This window comes from Barbus barbus (assembly GCF_936440315.1).
Source record: "Barbus barbus genome assembly, chromosome: 31".
In the NCBI taxonomy this organism is placed as follows: Eukaryota; Metazoa; Chordata; class Actinopteri; order Cypriniformes; family Cyprinidae; genus Barbus; species Barbus barbus.
Window position 1 is genome coordinate 6,883,805 of NC_136759.1, and position 20,106 is coordinate 6,903,910.

The 20,106-nt window shown below is 38.0% G+C and overlaps 1 protein-coding gene across 2 annotated transcripts in view; it reads left to right on the plus strand.

The window, feature by feature from the left end:
- Positions 1–20,106, plus strand: part of LOC306850889 (short transient receptor potential channel 4-like) — a 34,068-nt gene continuing 13,962 nt past the window's right edge. The window contains exons 1-3 of one of the 2 annotated variants that reach the window (XM_079386833.1): positions 1–226; positions 1,003–1,430; positions 7,846–8,364. In XM_079386833.1, coding sequence (XP_079242959.1) covers positions 1,053–1,430; positions 7,846–8,364 — 897 coding nt within the window. In that variant the 5' untranslated portion in view covers positions 1–226; positions 1,003–1,052. The remainder of the gene's footprint in view (positions 227–1,002; positions 1,431–7,845; positions 8,365–20,106) is intronic. The other variant, XM_079386834.1, reaches the window with a different exon arrangement.

Here is a 20,106-nt window from a genome sequence, read left to right on the forward strand (position 1 = left end):
GCACTGTAGACAATGACAGACATCTACTGGGGCGTAATGGATATTTACAATTCCAGCATGATTACAGCGGTGCGTCGGTGCTGTGGCAGCACAACACAATCGCCATGCGCAACAATCCTCATGTGGTCGTAGGAATACTGCTCCAAAAGTATTTTCAGTGATGAATCAGTGAAGTTTATTGCATCAGCTTTATAAATGTGAGAACCAAATTTGTTCCGACAGCAAGGTGAGTTTTTTGTACAGTACACTGCGCTCTGTAAATAAATAGGTAGGGTACAGTACCCTTATCCAAGGATTTAAAATGTGCGTGTTGTTTATTAAACCGTCAAGCGTTTAATGCGAATTGTGATGTTAATTCATATACTATTTCAAACGTTTACTTGTGATTCTTAATGATGAAATTGAAGTTGTTTTTAAGCGAAGTTTATAGTGGTGTCATTGCGTAAGCATGCGTAATTTGGAGATTAGTGTGTTTTGGCAGGTTTGCGTGCTTTAATTTAAATTACTAAGCACTGATGTTGTCTTTTTGTTTATATTTTGTATTATAAGTTTCATTTTCAGTCCCAGAAGATGATACCATACCATGCGTAATTTGAAGAGTAGCTTTTTTTGGCAGTTTCGCTTGCTTTATTTCACACCACCAGGGACTAATAATGGTTTTACTTTGATATTTGATGTTTAATTTTATTTCCTTTTATTTATTTTTACAAATAACTCAATAGAAATTGTGATTGTTGTTGTATTTAATGTAAATATGATCTATTCAGCTGTGCCAAGCCTTTTGCATGACCCCACTGTTCCAAGTTGTTTATTAGCTGTGCGACCAGATACAATATTACTTGTATGACTAGCTTCTAGCTGTTTTATTGCTGGTTCTGTGTGGTCTACTACCTTGCACCTGCTAGCTTATGCTCGATTTTTAGTAGACTGTTATTTTAAAGCCATCAAATTTAGTGTCTATCAGTTCCCAAGTGTACATCCCAAGATGTATTTTGTCTTTAGGTTGCTATTACTCCTCGCTCTCCAACTGTTTTGTGATGGATTAAGTCACGATGTCGCAGCTGTACTACCGCAGAACGGACAATTCCTCATACCGGGACCGCATTCCGCTGCGGATAGTGCGCGCCGAGTCAGAGCTCTCGGTGCAGGAGAAGTCCTACCTCTGCGCTGTGGAGAAGGGCGATTACGCCAGCGTGAAACTAGCGCTGGAAGAGGCGGAGATCTACTTCAAGATCAACATCAACTGCATCGATCCTCTAGGGCGCACGGCGCTGCTCATCGCCATTGAGAATGAGAACTTGGAGATCATTGAGCTGCTCCTCAGCTTCAACGTGTATGTCGGGGATGCTCTGCTCCACGCCATCCGTAAAGAGGTGGTGGGAGCCGTGGAGCTCTTGCTCAACCACAAAAAGCCCAGTGGAGAGAAACAGGTTTGTTTAAAGAACTGTCTGCTATAGTTTGCTAGATCACATCTCTGCCTCCAACTTGTCAACTAATCAGTTACACACTGTCAATATTTTATAAAACAACAATATTCCATAAAGAACTGAAAATCGCATGATCCTTGGGAGAACGTAAGCTTAAAACAGTCTAGTTTTGAAGTCTTAGGTGGTTTTAGCTGGTCTCCTGAGCTGGTGTTCAGTTTGTTTAGCTGAGTAGTTGAGTGGTCTCCAACCCTGACCAGCTGATAAGTACCCATACTTAGTGATTCATTAAAAGCTTGGAAATATGTATTAACAGCATAAATAATTTTGGTCTTTGAATGTTGATGGTTTCATGCTTTCAGCTGCCAATAATTAATTCCAAAAACAATTAATTGCCAAATTAAGCAGATGCCAAGTGGCAGATTAATTTGTGGCAAAGGTCATAAAGCTTGTATATTTTGCTGTCCTATGCATACTATGAAAATGAATATTTGCACTTTATTGTACACATTGTTTTTCCCTGCTGTCTGTGAACAGAGCTGTGTCATTTTAAGTCCTGAAACCGCATCCCTAAAATAGAACTTGTAGAGCATATCTGAATATAGATGTTTGCTTTATTATCCAGATGTTTTATTGGGTCTCCCTGGACACAAAACATTCAAAAGATCTCTTATCAACTTCTCATGTAAACAACCTGTTATTGCAGATAGGAGCGCTTTTAGGGCTGAAAGTAATTAAGTCCTCAGTTGTCAACACAAGAATACTTTAGAAAAAGTGTGCTTGTCTGCTTCTTTTCAGAGAAGAAAACCGTCTGCTATAAAAAGCTCTGTGTTCAGACACTCAGGCATGTGAATTAATAATTATTGTTGTTCTAATGGTGTTTACTTTTCAAAGGACCAATCTTTGCTCTCTCACCAACTGAGTGACTTAACATGGGTCTTACTGGTCTGTCCACTGCTTATAACTTTAATTGAATTTTCCTTTATTGGCTAAGAATAGACTGGATGCTTCAGCACTGCTTCAAAAAACTGATGGAATAGATGCACCATTCACAAACCAGAGCAGCTGTGCATCTGATCTTTCCTTCCTCAATCCCTGAGCGCTTTTACTTTTCCACTCTGTGTCTCTTCCTGTCTATGTCTATTAATGTCACATTTATAAAACCTTTTGATATGCAAATGATTAAATCAGCATGTCTAAAGACCACAAGAGGGCCAGTGAGTACACAGGAACAGGTTGTTTGCTTTGATTTTCTAAATTATGATTTTGATGATCATAATGTGGCGCTCTTCATGTTTTGTGATTTTTATCACATTAGCGAGTTCTTGTAATTTATGGGAAAAATAAATAAATAAGGTAACTGGCTGTCATGTAGTCAAAAATATATATATTTTGTTAATTTTTAAAGGAATAGTTCACCCTAAAATGAAAATTTTTGGAAAATTCCCTCATCCTTAGGCCACCCAAGATGTAGATGAGTTTGTTTCTTCATTGCAGATTTGGAAAATTGTATCAGTATATCTCTTTCTCACCAATGGATCCTCTGCAGTGAATGGGTGCCATCAAAACGAGAGTCCAAAAAGTTGATAAAAACATCACAATAATTCATAACATGACTCTAGCCCATGAATTCATGTCTTGTTAAGCGAAATTATTAAAATATATAAATGTGTTTGTAATAAACAAATCCATTCAGATGAGTCCCATATCCATAATATTGCTTTCTATAGTGAACAAATTCTCTTGTTTGAATCAGGAGAGAAATATTAACAGATCAAGCACTGTTTACAAGCAAAAACAGTCCAAATCAGTTTTTAATGGTATACAGTAGGCCTATGTTGACGTGAGAGGGCAAGATGAGATGGGCTTTTTCACTGGAGGAAGCATCATAATGGATTATGGAATCTTAATTTGGCCACTAGCGATGTCTTAAAGTTAAAAAGTCTTATTGCTTGACTTGTTTTCCTACAAACATGCAACTTTTTACTTCACAAGATATTAATTTGATGGACTTGAGTTACTTGTGCATCATTGTGATGTTTTTACCAGCTATCTGAATTCTTATTCTGACGGCACCCATTCACTTTGGTAAGCAAATCTGTTCCGATGAAGCAACAAACGTATCTACATCTTGGATGTGCATGTAAAAATTACACTTTTAGCATTATTTTCTATTTAGGAGTAAGTTGCATTGCTTAGATCAGATGTCAGTAAAATTACATGGTGGTAAAGTGTCTCTTTCTTTAGCAGTTAAAAAAATTCAGATTGAAAAAAAAAAGCTGTCCGTCAGCTTTGTTGGAGATGTGCGTAATGAATCATGAGACTGGCTTCTTTTTACTTATTAAACACAAAACTGACTTGAACTGTCATCTTACTGACATTTTGAGTCAAGCCCTCTACTTTTTCCAATTCTTTTCCCTTCACCTCTGAGGTCTATTGTGGTTAAGGATGAGCTTCAAAGCGTCATATTGCAGCAGCAGATAATCAGCATGGCTGCCAGCCTGAACATGTCACTCCAAATGGAGCCTTCATTATCTTCCTCAAATAGTCAAGCTTTTGCCGTGGCCACCGTGGGCATGGAGCTCTTGTGAAAGGGATGAAGATATCAGTCGAAATGTGCTAATCACCACCTACCTTCAAATCGCACCTTCTCTTCAATGTGGCTTTAATTCATAAACTCTCAACTCATTTTCTCTCACTTCACTCGTTATTCTTTCTCACTTTTAATCACTTTTTTGTGCATACTGCCTGGTTTTCTTTTTCACGCTCTTTCTTTCTTTCTGTCTCTCACAGTTTTTTTTATCCATCTCCCCCAAATGTGGTGTGATCACAGAACCCAGTCTTCATGTAGCAGTGTATATTACAACTCGCTAGTTCAAGCTGATTTAAAACTTTCAGTAAATTATTAGATATTATCCACTATTTTTAAAACAGTGGTTCTAAGATGGTTATGCTTCAAGTTCCAGATTTTACATTTACAAGGGATAGTGCATGTCGTTTAAGGATAGTCATTATTTGTCCAGAATACCCTAGTGAAAAATAAATATACTTAAATGTATTTGAAATACATTTATTTCATGCTAAGTATACAACAGACTTCTTGGCAGATATGCTCTAGTTTCTTAGGATAACGGATGATACTTGTGCTCCACGATTCGAGTACTGCATGTACTTCATGGTTGGATTAGGATTATGGATTAGTGCTTCAACCATAGCATTTTAGGACATTCACTATCTTATTCTTAAATTGGTTGATGTTAATTTATCCTTGCCCTTGTCCAAAACATTGTCCTTTAGATGAACTTCCTCCCAAATTTCAGACTGAAATAGGTTGCTGTATTTCCTGCTATATTGTGCCAGGCATTCTTTCTTCTGTTTTAATAAAGGCCAATTCACACCACACAGATAAACGCCAACAAACTAGTCTGTTGGAGTTTGTTGGATCAGTGTGTTACCCCTGTTGGCGTTGGTTGGAGTTTGTTTTCACCCGGCTGAACATGCTTATAGATATAGAGTTGGTCGGTGTCTGTTGGGGCAGTGTGAACATGACAGTTATTTTTCATAAGATTCTAAATCCAACGGCCAACTTGAGCCAACTTGTTTGTTGGCGTTTGTCTGTGCGGTGTGAATTGGCCTTAAGGTGCGTCATCTTTGCTGATGAAAACCAGTGCTTCAGCATTGTGCTCCCCCAGTGTAATTTATTGGATGTATTGTGGTTTGTAGTTTTGGACACTTTTAGTTTTGCCACACATATTGCTTTGGTTAGAAAAGCTTGGTCTGTGACCACAGAAACTTTTCCCATTGTAACTGGGTCACTATCATGCTTTTCAAGCAAAACCCTTGCCAAACTCCAGACAGGATTTCTCACGGTTCTTCTCTGCTACTGAAGCTCTGTAGCTACTTCAAAGTGATCACAGGCCTCTCTGTAGCCTCTCTCCCAAGTGTTTTTTCCTTATGTGCTCAGAGGGTTTTCAGGAAAGATCTTTTTCCCTGCCAGTGTCTGGTTCATTTGATGTAGTTTCCATTTCATCATTATTGAACCAACAGTGGGCACTCTTATTGTTTTACACCGTTCTTCCTAATTTATGCATTTGTGTTCCTCTCTCGTTTGGAATATTCTTTAGTTTTCATTGTTATAGCCGTCCTTCACATTTGAGATTTGAATAATAACGAGGCTTAAATTGTGGGGGTTTTATCCAGCAAGTGTGGCTATTTCAGCGATTCATGGGAGATGCCAATTGTAAAGCAAATGCATCCTCATTATGGCAGTTGTTTTTCAACACTAAATGCTTGTCAACACAGTCTCTGAATACTCATCCAATGTTTTGCATATTTAAATTTTTGTATAAAAAAAATCATAATATAAAATAATGTCTCAGTAATAAATATTGCAAGTATTTCAGAACACTGTAAGAAAATTCAAAGATAAATAAAACAAAGATTATTCATGTATAAAGATTATTGCTATATAAAGGGAATTAAAACAAAGATTATTCAATGTGTTTCTTTGCACTTGTTTGTGAAATGTATAAGTGATTTCTGAGTGAAAATCGTTTCCAATTAAATTACACATTATTGTTATATACAGTGGACCCAAATACACTGAAAAAACTTTGTGTAGAAACAATTTTTACTAAGAAATGAATAGTAAATTTCACAAGTAATTAAATAGGAACAGCAAGTAACACATTGAATTAAACATGAAATTTTGAAGTAGTAAAAACAAAATATTATTTTTCTTGCTAAATCCAATCATCTTTGATTTATTTACAATTTTGAAATTAATTTTTGCAGTGTAGTGATTGGACACATTCAGTGGGGAAAAAAATATTTGATCCCCTGCTGATTTTATATGTTTGTCCACCGACAAAGAAATGATCAGTCTATAATTTTAATGGTAGGTTTATTTGAACAGTGAGAGACAGAATAATCTAGAAAAACACATTTCAAAAAAGTTATAAATTGATTTACATTTTAATGAGTCAAATAAGTATTTGACCCCTTCGCAAAACATGACTTAGTACTTGGTGGCAAACCCTTGTTGGCTATCACAGAGGTCAGACGTTTCTTGTAGTTGTCCACCAGGTTTGCACTCATCTCAGGAGGGATTTTGTCCCACTCCTCTTTGCAGATCCTCTCCAAGTCATTAAGGTTTCGAGGCTGACATTTGGCAACTCGAACCTTCAGCTCCCTCCACAGATTTTGGGATTAAGGTCTGGAGACTGGCTAGGCTACTCCAGGACCATAATGTGCTTCTTCTTGAGCCACTCCTTTGTTGCCTTGGCCGTTTGTTTTGAGTCATTGTCATGCTGGAATACCCGTTCACGACCCTTTTTCAATGCCCTGGCCCTGATGGTACATGGCCCCGTCCATCGTCTCTTTGATGCGGTGTAGTTGTCCTGTCCTCTTAGCAGAAAAACACCCCCAAAGCATAATGTTTCCACCTCCCATGTTTGACGGTGGGGACGGTGTTCTTGGGGTTATAGGCAGCATTCCTCCTCCTCCAAACACGGTGAGTTGAGTTGATGCCAAAGAGCTCGATTTTGCTCTCATCTGATCACAACACTTTCACCCAGTTCTCCATTGGCAAATTCAGACTGGCCTGTACATGTGCTTTCTTGAGCAGGGGGACCTTCTCTGGGCGCTGCAGGATTTCAGTCCTTGGCCATGGTGAAGAGTTTGGAATCTGATTGATTGATTGATTGATTCTGTGAACAGGTTGTTTTTTATACAGGTAACAAACTGAGATTAGGAGCACTCCCTTTAAGACAGCGCTCCTAATCTCAGCTCCTTACCTGTATAAAAGACACCTGGGAGCCAGAAATCTTGCTGATTGATAGGGGATCAAATACTTATTTGACCCATTAAAATGCAAATCAATTTATAATTTTTTTTAATGCATTTTTTCTGTATTTTTTTGTTTTTTTGTTTGTTGTTATTGTCTGATTATTGTTGTTATTGTTAAATTTACTGTCTCTCACTGTTCAAATAAACCTATCATTAAAATTATAGACTGATCATTTCTTTGTCAGTGGGCAAACGTACAAAGTCAGCAGGGGATCAAATAATTTTTTAAAGTTTAATTATTATTTTATATCAGTAAGTCTCAAACGATATGTCAGTAAATATGTTAATACATTTGAACTATACTTAGTATGAAATAACTGTATTCTAAATATATTACTTTTTTACTAGGGTATATATGCATTATATGACAAAATATCAAATTTATTTAAAAAATTATAATATTTTGTTTTATAATATACTGTATTTGGTATGTTCAGTTGTAAAACAAGGTTCAGGTTCAGGTTTACTTTCAAAATAGTTTTCTAAATGTGTTAATTGTGTAGTGAAAAATTACGAATGGCGCATATATGTGTAATCAGATTAATTTAAGACATTTTTTCCATTTTCTTACTAGGTACCACCCATCCTGCTCGATAAACAGTTCTCAGACTTCACCCCTGACATCACTCCCATCATCCTGGCAGCCCACACCAACAACTACGAGATCATCAAGATGCTGGTGCAGAAAGGTGTGTCGGTCCCCCAGCCTCACGAGGTGCGCTGTAACTGTGTGGAGTGCGTCTCCAGTTCAGACGTGGACAGTCTGCGGCACTCACGCTCCCGACTGAACATCTACAAGGCCCTGGCCAGCCCCTCTCTCATCGCCCTGTCCAGCGAGGATCCTTTCCTCACTGCCTTCCAGCTCAGCTGGGAGCTCCAGGAGCTCAGCAAAGTTGAAAACGAGTTCAAGGCCGAATACGAGGAACTCTCCCATCAGTGCAAACGCTTTGCGAAGGACCTCCTGGACCAAACCCGGTCCTCACGCGAACTGGAGTTGATCCTCAATTTCCATGATGATGTCAACCTGCTGCAGGATGAGGCCAATAATGAGCTGGCTCGACTGAAATTGGCCATTAAATATCGCCAAAAAGAGGTATAGATCTGATATTGCAATCATATATTTTCATACAGTTGACTCAAAAATATTTGGACATTCAAAATATCTACAGTTTATTGCATTAGATAACAAATATTCAACCAAGCGGCACCAAAATGTTTTTACATTCAGGATAATTGATTTATTTTTTCATTAATATTTATAAATTATTTAGCAATTAAATTAATTATAAATTTATACGTTTTTACCTGAAACTTATAAATAAATTATAAATATATATATACATTATAAATAATGGTAACTTTGAATTTCATATGATGGGATTTCAAGTTTTTCTTTCTCTTTGGTGTGCTACAAGTTGTTTGTGCATAGATAAGCTCCCTGAAGTTGCAAAGACTAAAGTCTCAAAACCAAAGAGATTAAAAGTTAAGACTGCCACGCCCTCCTAAACGGCTTATTCAAACATGTCTACGTCATGGTGTGGTAAGATTTGCAAAACACCGCCCAAATGTATACGCAATGAAAGAAAGCGGAACTATTATACTCGCTTTAGTGTTGTTGCTTATGCAGGCACCATGTCATGGAGACACTGTGTTTCATTGTGAGAGCAAAAGTACTTTTTTGGGGCTTCCAAAGAGGACACAACTAGAAATCAGTGGTTAAGTTGTATTTACAACACTGTTCCAGAACAGTTAAACCCAAATATTAGAGTGTGTGCAGCGCAATTTACGGAGGACTATTTCCTCAACCTGGGAGTAGCCAGCCAGCCAGTTACAAAGGCTGTTTCTATAAAGTGGGACAATTCCAACTTTGCAAGGACAGTCTGGCACTTCTGACTCACAGCCTGTAAGTATGTTTTCTTATTTAAAGAATTTGCCACTGACTATTGAAACGCGAGTTTTGAGCAGTGTAGGGTAATACTTGTTGTTTGTCGTTTCTCCGATCACAAATGCAGACATGGTAATGTTTAAAAGATGGTATAAGTCATTGTAATCAGTAATTATGTCCCCACTGGATGCAACAAATGCCTCATTTATATTGGGTTTTATTGTTTTAGTCTCATTGCGCTGGGACACGGCATTACAACATGGTAAGGGGCATAACATTTCCATCTCACGCTTGAGGCCAATCACAACGCACTGGATAGCTGACCAATCAGAGCATGCCTCGCTTCTCAGAATGATGATCTTTGTAAAAATTGACGTGTTTCAGAAAGGCGGAGCATAGAGGAGCAACAATAATGTACAGTATGTGGGAAATAATATGTTTTAAACACACTGCATTACACCAAATACACAAAATAATGTTCTTTTTAGCAACGCAATATGACCCCTTTAAATAAATGCCATTTGATAAAAAAAAAAAAATCACTTTTATAATACAGTCAATTCATATATTTTTATGTGTAGCTAAAATGCCTAAATATTTTTTGGCTTTTTGGGTCAAATAATTTTTATAAGCTAATTAGTTCTTTCAGATTGTGATTTCTTTCTCCCCTAAGATTGACTAAACTAAGGACAAATTAACTCCCACATATATTGTATGCTCAAGAAGGTCCTCTTAGCAATACCTGAGGTGAGCCAGATGAAACTCAAGCCTCCATTGTGCATTAATTTAAAAGCACTGAAGTATTACAAGAACAAACTAAGAGTCGGCTAATTTTCTTCACAGTTGACAAGGTCATCACATGCCTCAACCCAGCAGGCACACAACGTCATATGACGTTAATATTAGGTTGGATTTAGGTCGCGACGTCAGGTGACCAAAATTCAATGTCAAGCCAACGTCTAATGACAACGTTGATTTGACGTCCAAGACCGACGTCAATTGACGTTGATATTTAGTTGTTTTCAGGTTGTGTTGGGAAGTAACCAAAATCCAACGTCGAGCCAACGTCTAAAGCCAACGTCATATTGACGTCAAATACTGATATACAGTCGTCGGGTATGGCAACCAAAACCCAACGTCGCCTAGACGTCATAATGGTAACGTCCACACAACGTCAGATTCTAACATCATTTGACGTTGTTTTTAGGTTGTGGCACTAACTAACCAAAATCCAACGTCGAGCCAACGTCTAAAGCCAACGTCATATTGACGTCAAATACTGATATACAGTGGTCAGGTATGGCAACCAAAACCCAACGTCGGCTAGACGTCATAATGGTAACGTCCACACAACGTCAGATTCTAACATCATTTGACGTTGTTTTTAGGTTGTGGCATTAACTAACCAAAATCCAACGTCGAGCCAACGTCTAAAGCCAACGTCATATTGACGTCAAATACTGATATACAGTGGTCAGGTATGGCAACCAAAACCCAACGTCGCCTAGACGTCATAATGGTAACGTCCACACAACGTCAGATTCTAACATCATTTGACGTTGTTTTTAGGTTGTGGCATTAACTAGCCAAAATCCAACGTCGAGCCAACGTCTTAAGCCAACGTCATATTGACGTCAAATACTGATATACAGTCGTCGGGTATGGCAACCAAAACCCAACGTCGCCTAGACGTCATAATGGTAACGTCCACACAACGTCAGATTCTAACATCATTTGACGTTGTTTTTAGGTTGTGGCATTAACTAACCAAAATCCAACGTCGAGCCAACGTCTAAAGCCAACGTCATATTGACGTCAAATACTGATATACAGTGGTCAGGTATGGCAACCAAAACCCAACGTCGCCTAGACGTCATAATGGTAACGTCCACACAACGTCAGATTCTAACATCATTTGACGTTGTTTTTAGGTTGTGGCATTAACTAACCAAAATCCAACGTCGAGCCAACGTCTTAAGCCAACGTCATATTGACGTCAAATACTGATATACAGTCGTCGGGTATGGCAACCAAAACCCAACGTCGTCTAGACGTCATAATGGTAACGTCCACACAACGTCAGATTCTAACATCATTTGACGTTGTTTTTAGGTTGTGGCATTAACTAACCAAAATCCAACGTCGAGCCAACGTCTAAAGCCAACGTCATATTGACGTCAAATACTGATATTTGTCATTAGCCAACGTCTAATGACAACGTTGATTTGACGTCCAAGACCGACGTCAATTGACGTTGATATTTAGTTGTTTTCAGGTTGTGTTGGGAAGTAACCAAAATCCAACGTCGAGCCAACGTCTAAAGCCAACGTCATATTGACGTCAAATACTGATATACAGTCGTCGGGTATGGCAACCAAAACCCAACGTCGCCTAGACGTCATAATGGTAACGTCCACACAACGTCAGATTCTAACATCATTTGACGTTGTTTTTAGGTTGTGGCACTAACTAACCAAAATCCAACGTCGAGCCAACGTCTAAAGCCAACGTCATATTGACGTCAAATACTGATATACAGTGGTCAGGTATGGCAACCAAAACCCAACGTCGCCTAGACGTCATAATGGTAACGTCCACACAACGTCAGATTCTAACATCATTTGACGTTGTTTTTAGGTTGTGGCATTAACTAGCCAAAATCCAACGTCGAGCCAACGTCTTAAGCCAACGTCATATTGACGTCAAATACTGATATACAGTCGTCGGGTATGGCAACCAAAACCCAACGTCGCCTAGACGTCATAATGGTAACGTCCACACAACGTCAGATTCTAACATCATTTGACGTTGTTTTTAGGTTGTGGCATTAACTAACCAAAATCCAACGTCGAGCCAACGTCTAAAGCCAACGTCATATTGACGTCAAATACTGATATACAGTGGTCAGGTATGGCAACCAAAACCCAACGTCGCCTAGACGTCATAATGGTAACGTCCACACAACGTCAGATTCTAACATCATTTGACGTTGTTTTTAGGTTGTGGCATTAACTAACCAAAATCCAACGTCGAGCCAACGTCTTAAGCCAACGTCATATTGACGTCAAATACTGATATACAGTCGTCGGGTATGGCAACCAAAACCCAACGTCGCCTAGACGTCATAATGGTAACGTCCACACAACGTCAGATTCTAACATCATTTGACGTTGTTTTTAGGTTGTGGCATTAACTAACCAAAATCCAACGTCGAGCCAACGTCTAAAGCCAACGTCATATTGACGTCAAATACTGATATACAGTGGTCAGGTATGGCAACCAAAACCCAACGTCGCCTAGACGTCATAATGGTAACGTCCACACAACGTCAGATTCTAACATCATTTGACGTTGTTTTTAGGTTGTGGCATTAACTAACCAAAATCCAACGTCGAGCCAACGTCTAAAGCCAACATCATATTGACGTCAAATACTGATATACAGTGGTCAGGTATGGCAACCAAAACCCAACGTCGCCTAGACGTCATAATGGTAACGTCCACACAACGTCAGATTCTAACATCATTTGACGTTGTTTTTAGGTTGTGGCATTAACTAACCAAAATCCAACGTCGAGCCAACGTCTAAAGCCAACGTCATATTGACGTCAAATACTGATATACAGTGGTCAGGTATGGCAACCAAAACCCAACGTCGCCTAGACGTCATAATGGTAACGTCCACACAACGTCAGATTCTAACATCATTTGACGTTGTTTTTAGGTTGTGGCATTAACTAACCAAAATCCAACGTCGAGCCAACGTCTAAAGCCAATGTCATATTGACGTCAAATACTGATATACAGTGGTCAGGTATGGCAACCAAAACCCAACGTCGCCTAGACGTCATAATGGTAACGTCCACACAACGTCAGATTCTAACATCATTTGACGTTGTTTTTAGGTTGTGGCATTAACTAACCAAAATCCAACGTCGAGCCAACGTCTAAAGCCAACGTCATATTGACGTCAAATACTGATATACAGTGGTCAGGTATGGCAACCAAAACCCAACGTCGCCTAGACGTCATAATGGTAACGTCCACACAACGTCAGATTCTAACATCATTTGACGTTGTTTTTAGGTTGTGGCATTAACTAACCAAAATCCAACGTCGAGCCAACGTCTAAAGCCAACGTCATATTGACGTCAAATACTGATATACAGTCGTCGGGTATGGCAACCAAAACCCAACGTCGACTAGACGTCATAATGGTAACGTCCACACAACGTCAGAATCTAACATCATTTGACGTTGTTTTTAGGTTGTGGCATTAACTAACCAAAATCCAACGTCGAGCCAACGTCTTAAGCCGACGTCATATTGACGTCAAATACTGATATACCGTTGTCAGGTATGGCAACCAAAATCCAACGTCGAGCCAACGTCTTAAGCCAACGTCATATTGACGTCAAATACTGATATACAGTCGTCAGGTACGGCAACCAAAACCCAACGTCGCCTAGACGTCATAATGGTAACGTCCACACAACGTCAGATTCTAACATCATTTGACGTTGTTTTTAGGTTGTGGCATTAACTAACCAAAATCCAACGTCGAGCCAACGTCTTAAGCCAACGTCATATTGACGTCAAATAATGATATACAGTCGTCAGGTATGGCAACCAAAACCCAACGTCTCCTAGACGTCATGTTGGTAATGCCCACTCAGTGTCAAACTCTAACATCATTAGATGTTGGTCTTTTGTTATTTTTAGTTTGCGGTATTAACTAACTAAAATCCAAAGTCGAGTCAACCTCTCAAGCCAACGTCATATTCATGTCAGTTACTGACATTCAGTTGTTAGGTATGGCGACCAAAACCCAACGTCACGTAGATGTTATAATGGTAATGTACACACAACGTCAAATTCTTACATCATTAGACGTTGATCTTTTGTCCAACGTCGAGCCAACGTCTTAAGCCGATGTCATATTGATGTCAAATACTGATATAGTCATGAGGTAAAAAAAACAACAACAATTTTCACAAGAGAACTGTACATTTAATGCTGTTGTTACAGTTATTTGAAATTATTAGCAAAATTCTTTAGAACAACTTCTATAAATTAACAAATGTTATTTTAAGTAGCTATAATGTTATTAATCACAAATTATAGTAGTTCTCATTTTTTAAGACAGGAAAATGGTTGTATTATTTATACTCTATTTTTTTCTGTTGTCTTAAATTGCATATAAATTAATGTAAATTCACACAAATAATCTGTAATATGTAGCTCATTAAAGGTTTATGTCCATAGCTGTTTAGCATTTTTCTTTGTAATTTTAAAGCACATCATATCAGTTTTATATTTAGGTGTTTTTACATTTAAACTCTGCAATTCTGAACACAAATATAGCTGACTTATTTCATTACATCAAAATATGCATAGTCTGTTTTTTAAAGCTGCACTACTCTCCAGGTTGAAACTTTCAAGCCTCTGTCCACACACCAGCTGATCCAAATTGCTTTGCAATGGAAATTGTGAACAAATTGAGAAAAGTATGCATAATCTTTAAAAGCTCAAACAAAAACAAACAAAAAAACATTGACTTCACAAACACGTCATACAGCCATCGTAAAATATTGGTATGTTATCTGATCAGAGTATGCATTTGTTATTTGTGTGAGAGAAACCCATACCTACTGAGAAATTTGAAATGAGAAAAAAACAAGAGCATAGAGAAAAGGGTCTGAGAGGACTGGAATGCATACATTCCATTCAATGTGTAGAAAACATACATTCAAATATAGAAAATTTAGAATCCTCAATTTGTCAAATGTGCATGTCTGCGTTATGGAAACACCTTGCTGTGAGGTGACTGCATAACCACGGAGTACTGTTGCAAGCAATACAGTGATGAAATGAATAAGAGTACATTCATTATCAAAGGCCTCAATTATTGTTGAATTAGTCGCACATCAACATTTACAGTTTACATTTTCCCATACCACGAATGCTGTAACAGCATTGCCACTGCAGTCAACAGTGTAATCTGTAGACAAATGTTGCAATTATGACAGTGTTTGTAGTAAGTGTTACTGTGGACAAAGGAATAAACCTAAACCAACAGGTGGTGTAACACTTACAGCAAAGGGTCAGATATAGAAAATGCCACAGTTAGGCACAGCTGCATTTAGGCATAAGAGTGGTTATACAGTTGAGGCAAGGTATTTGTTAAAGTTCAAAAGGGTCATTATTGGTCATGTGAATGAAACTGTAATTTACAAGTATAGCCAGACATGTACACACCTTCTCTGTACTCCTAAACCTAACCTTATTTTAACTATAAATTCGTATGGAAATTATAGGTGAATAGTGAATGGCACAGATGTGCCTGACCCTGGTTATGAGCATAAGTGAAAACACAATTTTACCAATTACTTACATGTAACAGCCTAAAAAATAAAAATCAATACATATTTGCTATCTTTTGTTTAAAAAAAAAAATTCTACAGTTACAATGTTGTTTGACATCTCTCTATGTTGCTTTGTTCGTGATTGGTTAATCTGAATGTCATCCAGGAATCTGACCAATGACAGCAGGGCACGCCTGCTCCCGCTCAGATTTGAATATTGAGCTCAGTCGTTACTGCAGCTCTGTTTATCTGCAGTCCTGCTGGTTCAGTGCTCTAGGAATGGATTTTACATGATTGTCTCATATCTGACAGATGAGTTATTATTTTGACCGATTTTGAGTTATGCGGTGTCGATTGAGAACACAGACACAATGGCTATGGACACATAATGGAAACGGCAGAAGGTAAGTACCTTTTATAATTGTTTTTTGTTACTGTTAAAGTGATATGATAATCGCGATGACATAATCTGTTACTGTGTTTTGTGATTATGTTTTAATACTGTCCAGATAAGGCTGTGTGACGATGTCTTGGGCATGATTAAAAGTGACTCGTTGTTGTTGTTTTTATATCACGAAATGTAAATATATCCGTGTAGCGTTAGTACTAGTTCTGGAGGTTTATGTAATAGATACATACACATGAATGACAGAATAAATAGCGGGAGCTGGACCTTAATATGAGTTAAGTACTGAAGGCCGCCTTTTGCTGATCTTATTTTTAATAACAGAATGAAATAGTAAAAATAACGATATTGTTATTTTATTGTAAAATAAAATGTCTCACTCTGGAACATGAACAACTGACATGTGTTCAACAGAGAGATCATGAAACCACCTGAAGAATACTACCATGCTTTCGGATCCAATTTACTGCTAAGTGTTTGTATAAAGCTGGTGAGTAGCCAAACTTTTTGTTAGCCTGTCAATTACTATTGTTTTATTAAACCTGTTAAATATTCGTGTGTGTGTGTGTGTGTGTGTGTGTTTCCCCTCTCATGGTCCAGAGGTTTTGGGATTGAAAATCTTCTGCCATATGATCTTCTGTAAAAGTGAGTATTCATAATACTTTAATGATCATGTGCTGTTATATGTGAACATGGGCAAAGCAGGCAAACTCTGCACCAAGGCACCACTCTGATTCAAACTTAATTCTTGAGTTTAGCTCACTCAAAATCAAAACTCCCTCATCATTTTCTAACCCTCATGTCTTTTTTAATCTTCTTTTGTGTTCCACAGAAAAAAAAAGTCAGTTATGCAGGTTGGAAAAGACATAAGTGAGTAAATGATGACATCATTTTCATCATATCCACCTTATTCTTCACATAAAAATGGCCCATTTATAGATTTTATGGGTCTTGCTTCCAGATATTTTTACTTTTTTAGCTGTACAGAACTGCTCTTAGGTGCTTGATATTGCAAATTGGTTTGTCATACCATATTATTTTAGTGTATTATCTTAATTATGAACACACTGGTTTGTAATACAAACAGTTTTACTATTTACTGCATGTTGTTATTGTTATTTAAGGCTAATGAACTTGAAGTCTCGCCCATTGGCTTACTTCTGCGGTTAGGAATAAGGTGGATGAAGTATGAAGATACTGGAGTAATTTAATGATCTCCTCAAGTACATTTGTTAGACATCACCGACGTGTGATAGAAAAGCAGTGTAAACAGATTAATAATTTTATTAGTTATAAATATACAGATATTAGCATTTTAGCAATTGATAAAAATATTATATATTTTTTTTTTAGTGTACTAATTGCCATTTTTTACATCTGGGAAAAGTTGTTATTTGTTGTGAATACTCATTTCTTTATTTGCATTTCCTGTAGCGCAAATAGAGCATGGCGCTAGCAACGCCAAGATCATGGGTTCGATTCCCAGGGAAAGCAAGAGCTGATAAAATGTAGAAACTGTAACTTGAAAGCAATGTAAGCCGCTTTGGATAAGTGTCTGCTAAATGTAAATGTATTTATAATTACAAGTAGGGTTAACTTGTAACTTGCTCAAGGGTACCTCAAGCCCTGTTTACACTAGTGGGTTTCCTGCCAGGACTGAGACTCGAACCCATGACCTTCAGGCTACAAGTCTGCTTCTCTAACCATTAGGTCACAGCTAAATAATTAAATTAGTCAGAATATCTCATAATGTCAAATGTTGTTTAAAGAAAAGGTACACAAATGGAATCTTCCTTTTTAAGGACTTTTCAATAAATCTGTCTTCTTTTTTTTTTACCCCCAGATGCAGCAAGGATCCAGCTGATTACTTCAGATTTGGAGGACTGCTCTTTATCTACTGTGTCTGTCACTTCTGGTGCAGAATCATGGACCTTTATTTGTATGTTTTGATTTTACTTTTTATTACACTTGTGTAGCTAGTATTCAGGATTAAAATACAATGTAATTTTTTTCCACATATATTATCAGAGCTATATTGGAGCCCAAAAGGGTCAATCAAATATTGATAAAAACACTATAAACCTGATTGGGATAATACAAGCTAAAGTACAGTTCCCTGCACAAAGAAAAAAATTGATACTAACCCTAAATTTTTCAATTGCTTCTCAAGAATTCCTCTTCAGGAAATTTGTTTACACAAATTTACATCTGAATAATGAAACCGTTTTAAAGAGATACTCCACCCCAAAATGAAAATGTTGTCATTAATCAATTACCACCATGTCGTTCCAAACCCATAAAAGCTTTGTTCGTCTTCTGAACACAATTTAAGATATTTTGGATGAAAACCGGGAGGCTTGTCAATGTCCCATTGACTGCCAAGTACATTACACAGTCAAGGTCCAGAAAAGTATGAAACACATCGCCAGAATACTCCGTCTGCCATCAGTGGTTCAATCATTATGTTATGAAGTGACGAGAATACTGTTTGTGTCAACGTAGCGCCATTTTGGAGATTATGCCCTGGACACAAAATGTGTACACTCTTCTGTATCAGCCTCGACACAGGGATGCGTCTTCTGCATTGATTTATGCTTTGATTTGAACGCAAACAGCGCATCCCTGTGTCAAGGCTGATACAGAAGAGTGTATGTGTTTTGCGTCCAGGGCATAATCTCCAAAATGGCGCTGTGCTGATGCAGAGGAGACGTTACGGTGCCTAATTGTTGAATAAAGTCATTATTTTTGTTGTATTTCTATATAAAAAAGTATTCTCATCGCTTCATAACATTACATAACATATTCTGACAATGTGTTTCATACTTTTCTGGACCTTGACAGTGTAATTTACTTGGCAGTCAACGGGACAGACACAAGCCTCCCGGGTTTCATCCAAAATATCTTAAATTGTGTTCCGAAGATGAATTAAGCTTTTACAGGCTTGGAACGACATGGGGTAAGTGATTAATGACAATTTTCATTTTGGGGTGGAGTATCCCTTTAAGCCTGGAATACACTACACGACTTTTAAAAATCTGAACAGATTTTTAAAACACCAGGCATCATACACTTACCGATTTTGTAAATAATGACAAAGGAAAGCTGGGCATCATATATAATTAGGCCTGGAGTACACTACACGTTTTTTGTCCTGATTTTCCGCCAATTTACAGTCTGGAGAAGTTGACACTAGTTGTCGAAAGTCAGAGCCAGTCTGCAGATTTGATAGTTGACCGATTCAACAGAAAATCGCATAGTGTATGATAGTCACAGACTCCGGTTTTTTAGCTTCAGACTCAGATTCTATCCAGTTGGAGGATATCAAAAATGTTTGATATTTTCAGCCGATTTTAGAACGCATATTGTTTCCATTTGTCACGCGTCTCCAAGGCTCATGTTTCTGAGTGAGTTTGTTGTGCTCGGAACAACTTTAAAGTCTGGTAGTGTATGATCCTCGGTCATGTAGTGTATGATGCCCAGTTTTCCTTTGTCACGATTTACAAAGTCAGTATACAGCCAGGTCCATAAATATTGGGACATCGACACAATTCTAACATTTTTGGCTCTATACAGCACCACAATGGATTTCAAATGAAATGAACAAGATGTGCTTTAACTGCAGACTGTCAGCTTTAATTTGAGGGTATTTACATCCAAATCAGGTGAACGGTGTAGGAATTACAACAGTTTGCATATGTGCCTCCCACTTGTTAAGGGACCAAAAGTAATGGGACAGAATAATAATCATAAATCAAACTTTTGGTGATGCTCTGCCAGGCCTCTACTGCAACCGTCTTCAGTTCCTGCTTGTTCAGTTTTGTCTTCAGCAAGTGAAATGAATGCTCAATCGGATTCAGGTCAGGTGATTGACTTGGCCATTGCATAACAGTCCACTTCTTTCCCTTCAAAAACTCTTTGGTTGCTTTTGCAGTATGCTTTGGGTCATTGTCCATCTGCACTGTGAAGCGCCGTCCAGTGAGTTCTGAAGCATTTGGCTGAATATGAGCAGATAATATTGCCCGAAACACTTCAGAATTCATCCTGCTGCTTTTGTCAGCAGTCACATCATCAATAAATACAAGAGAACCAGTTCCACTGGCAGCCATACATGCCCACGTCATGACACTACCACCACCATGCTTCACTGATGAGGTGGTATGCTTAGGATCATGAGCAGTTC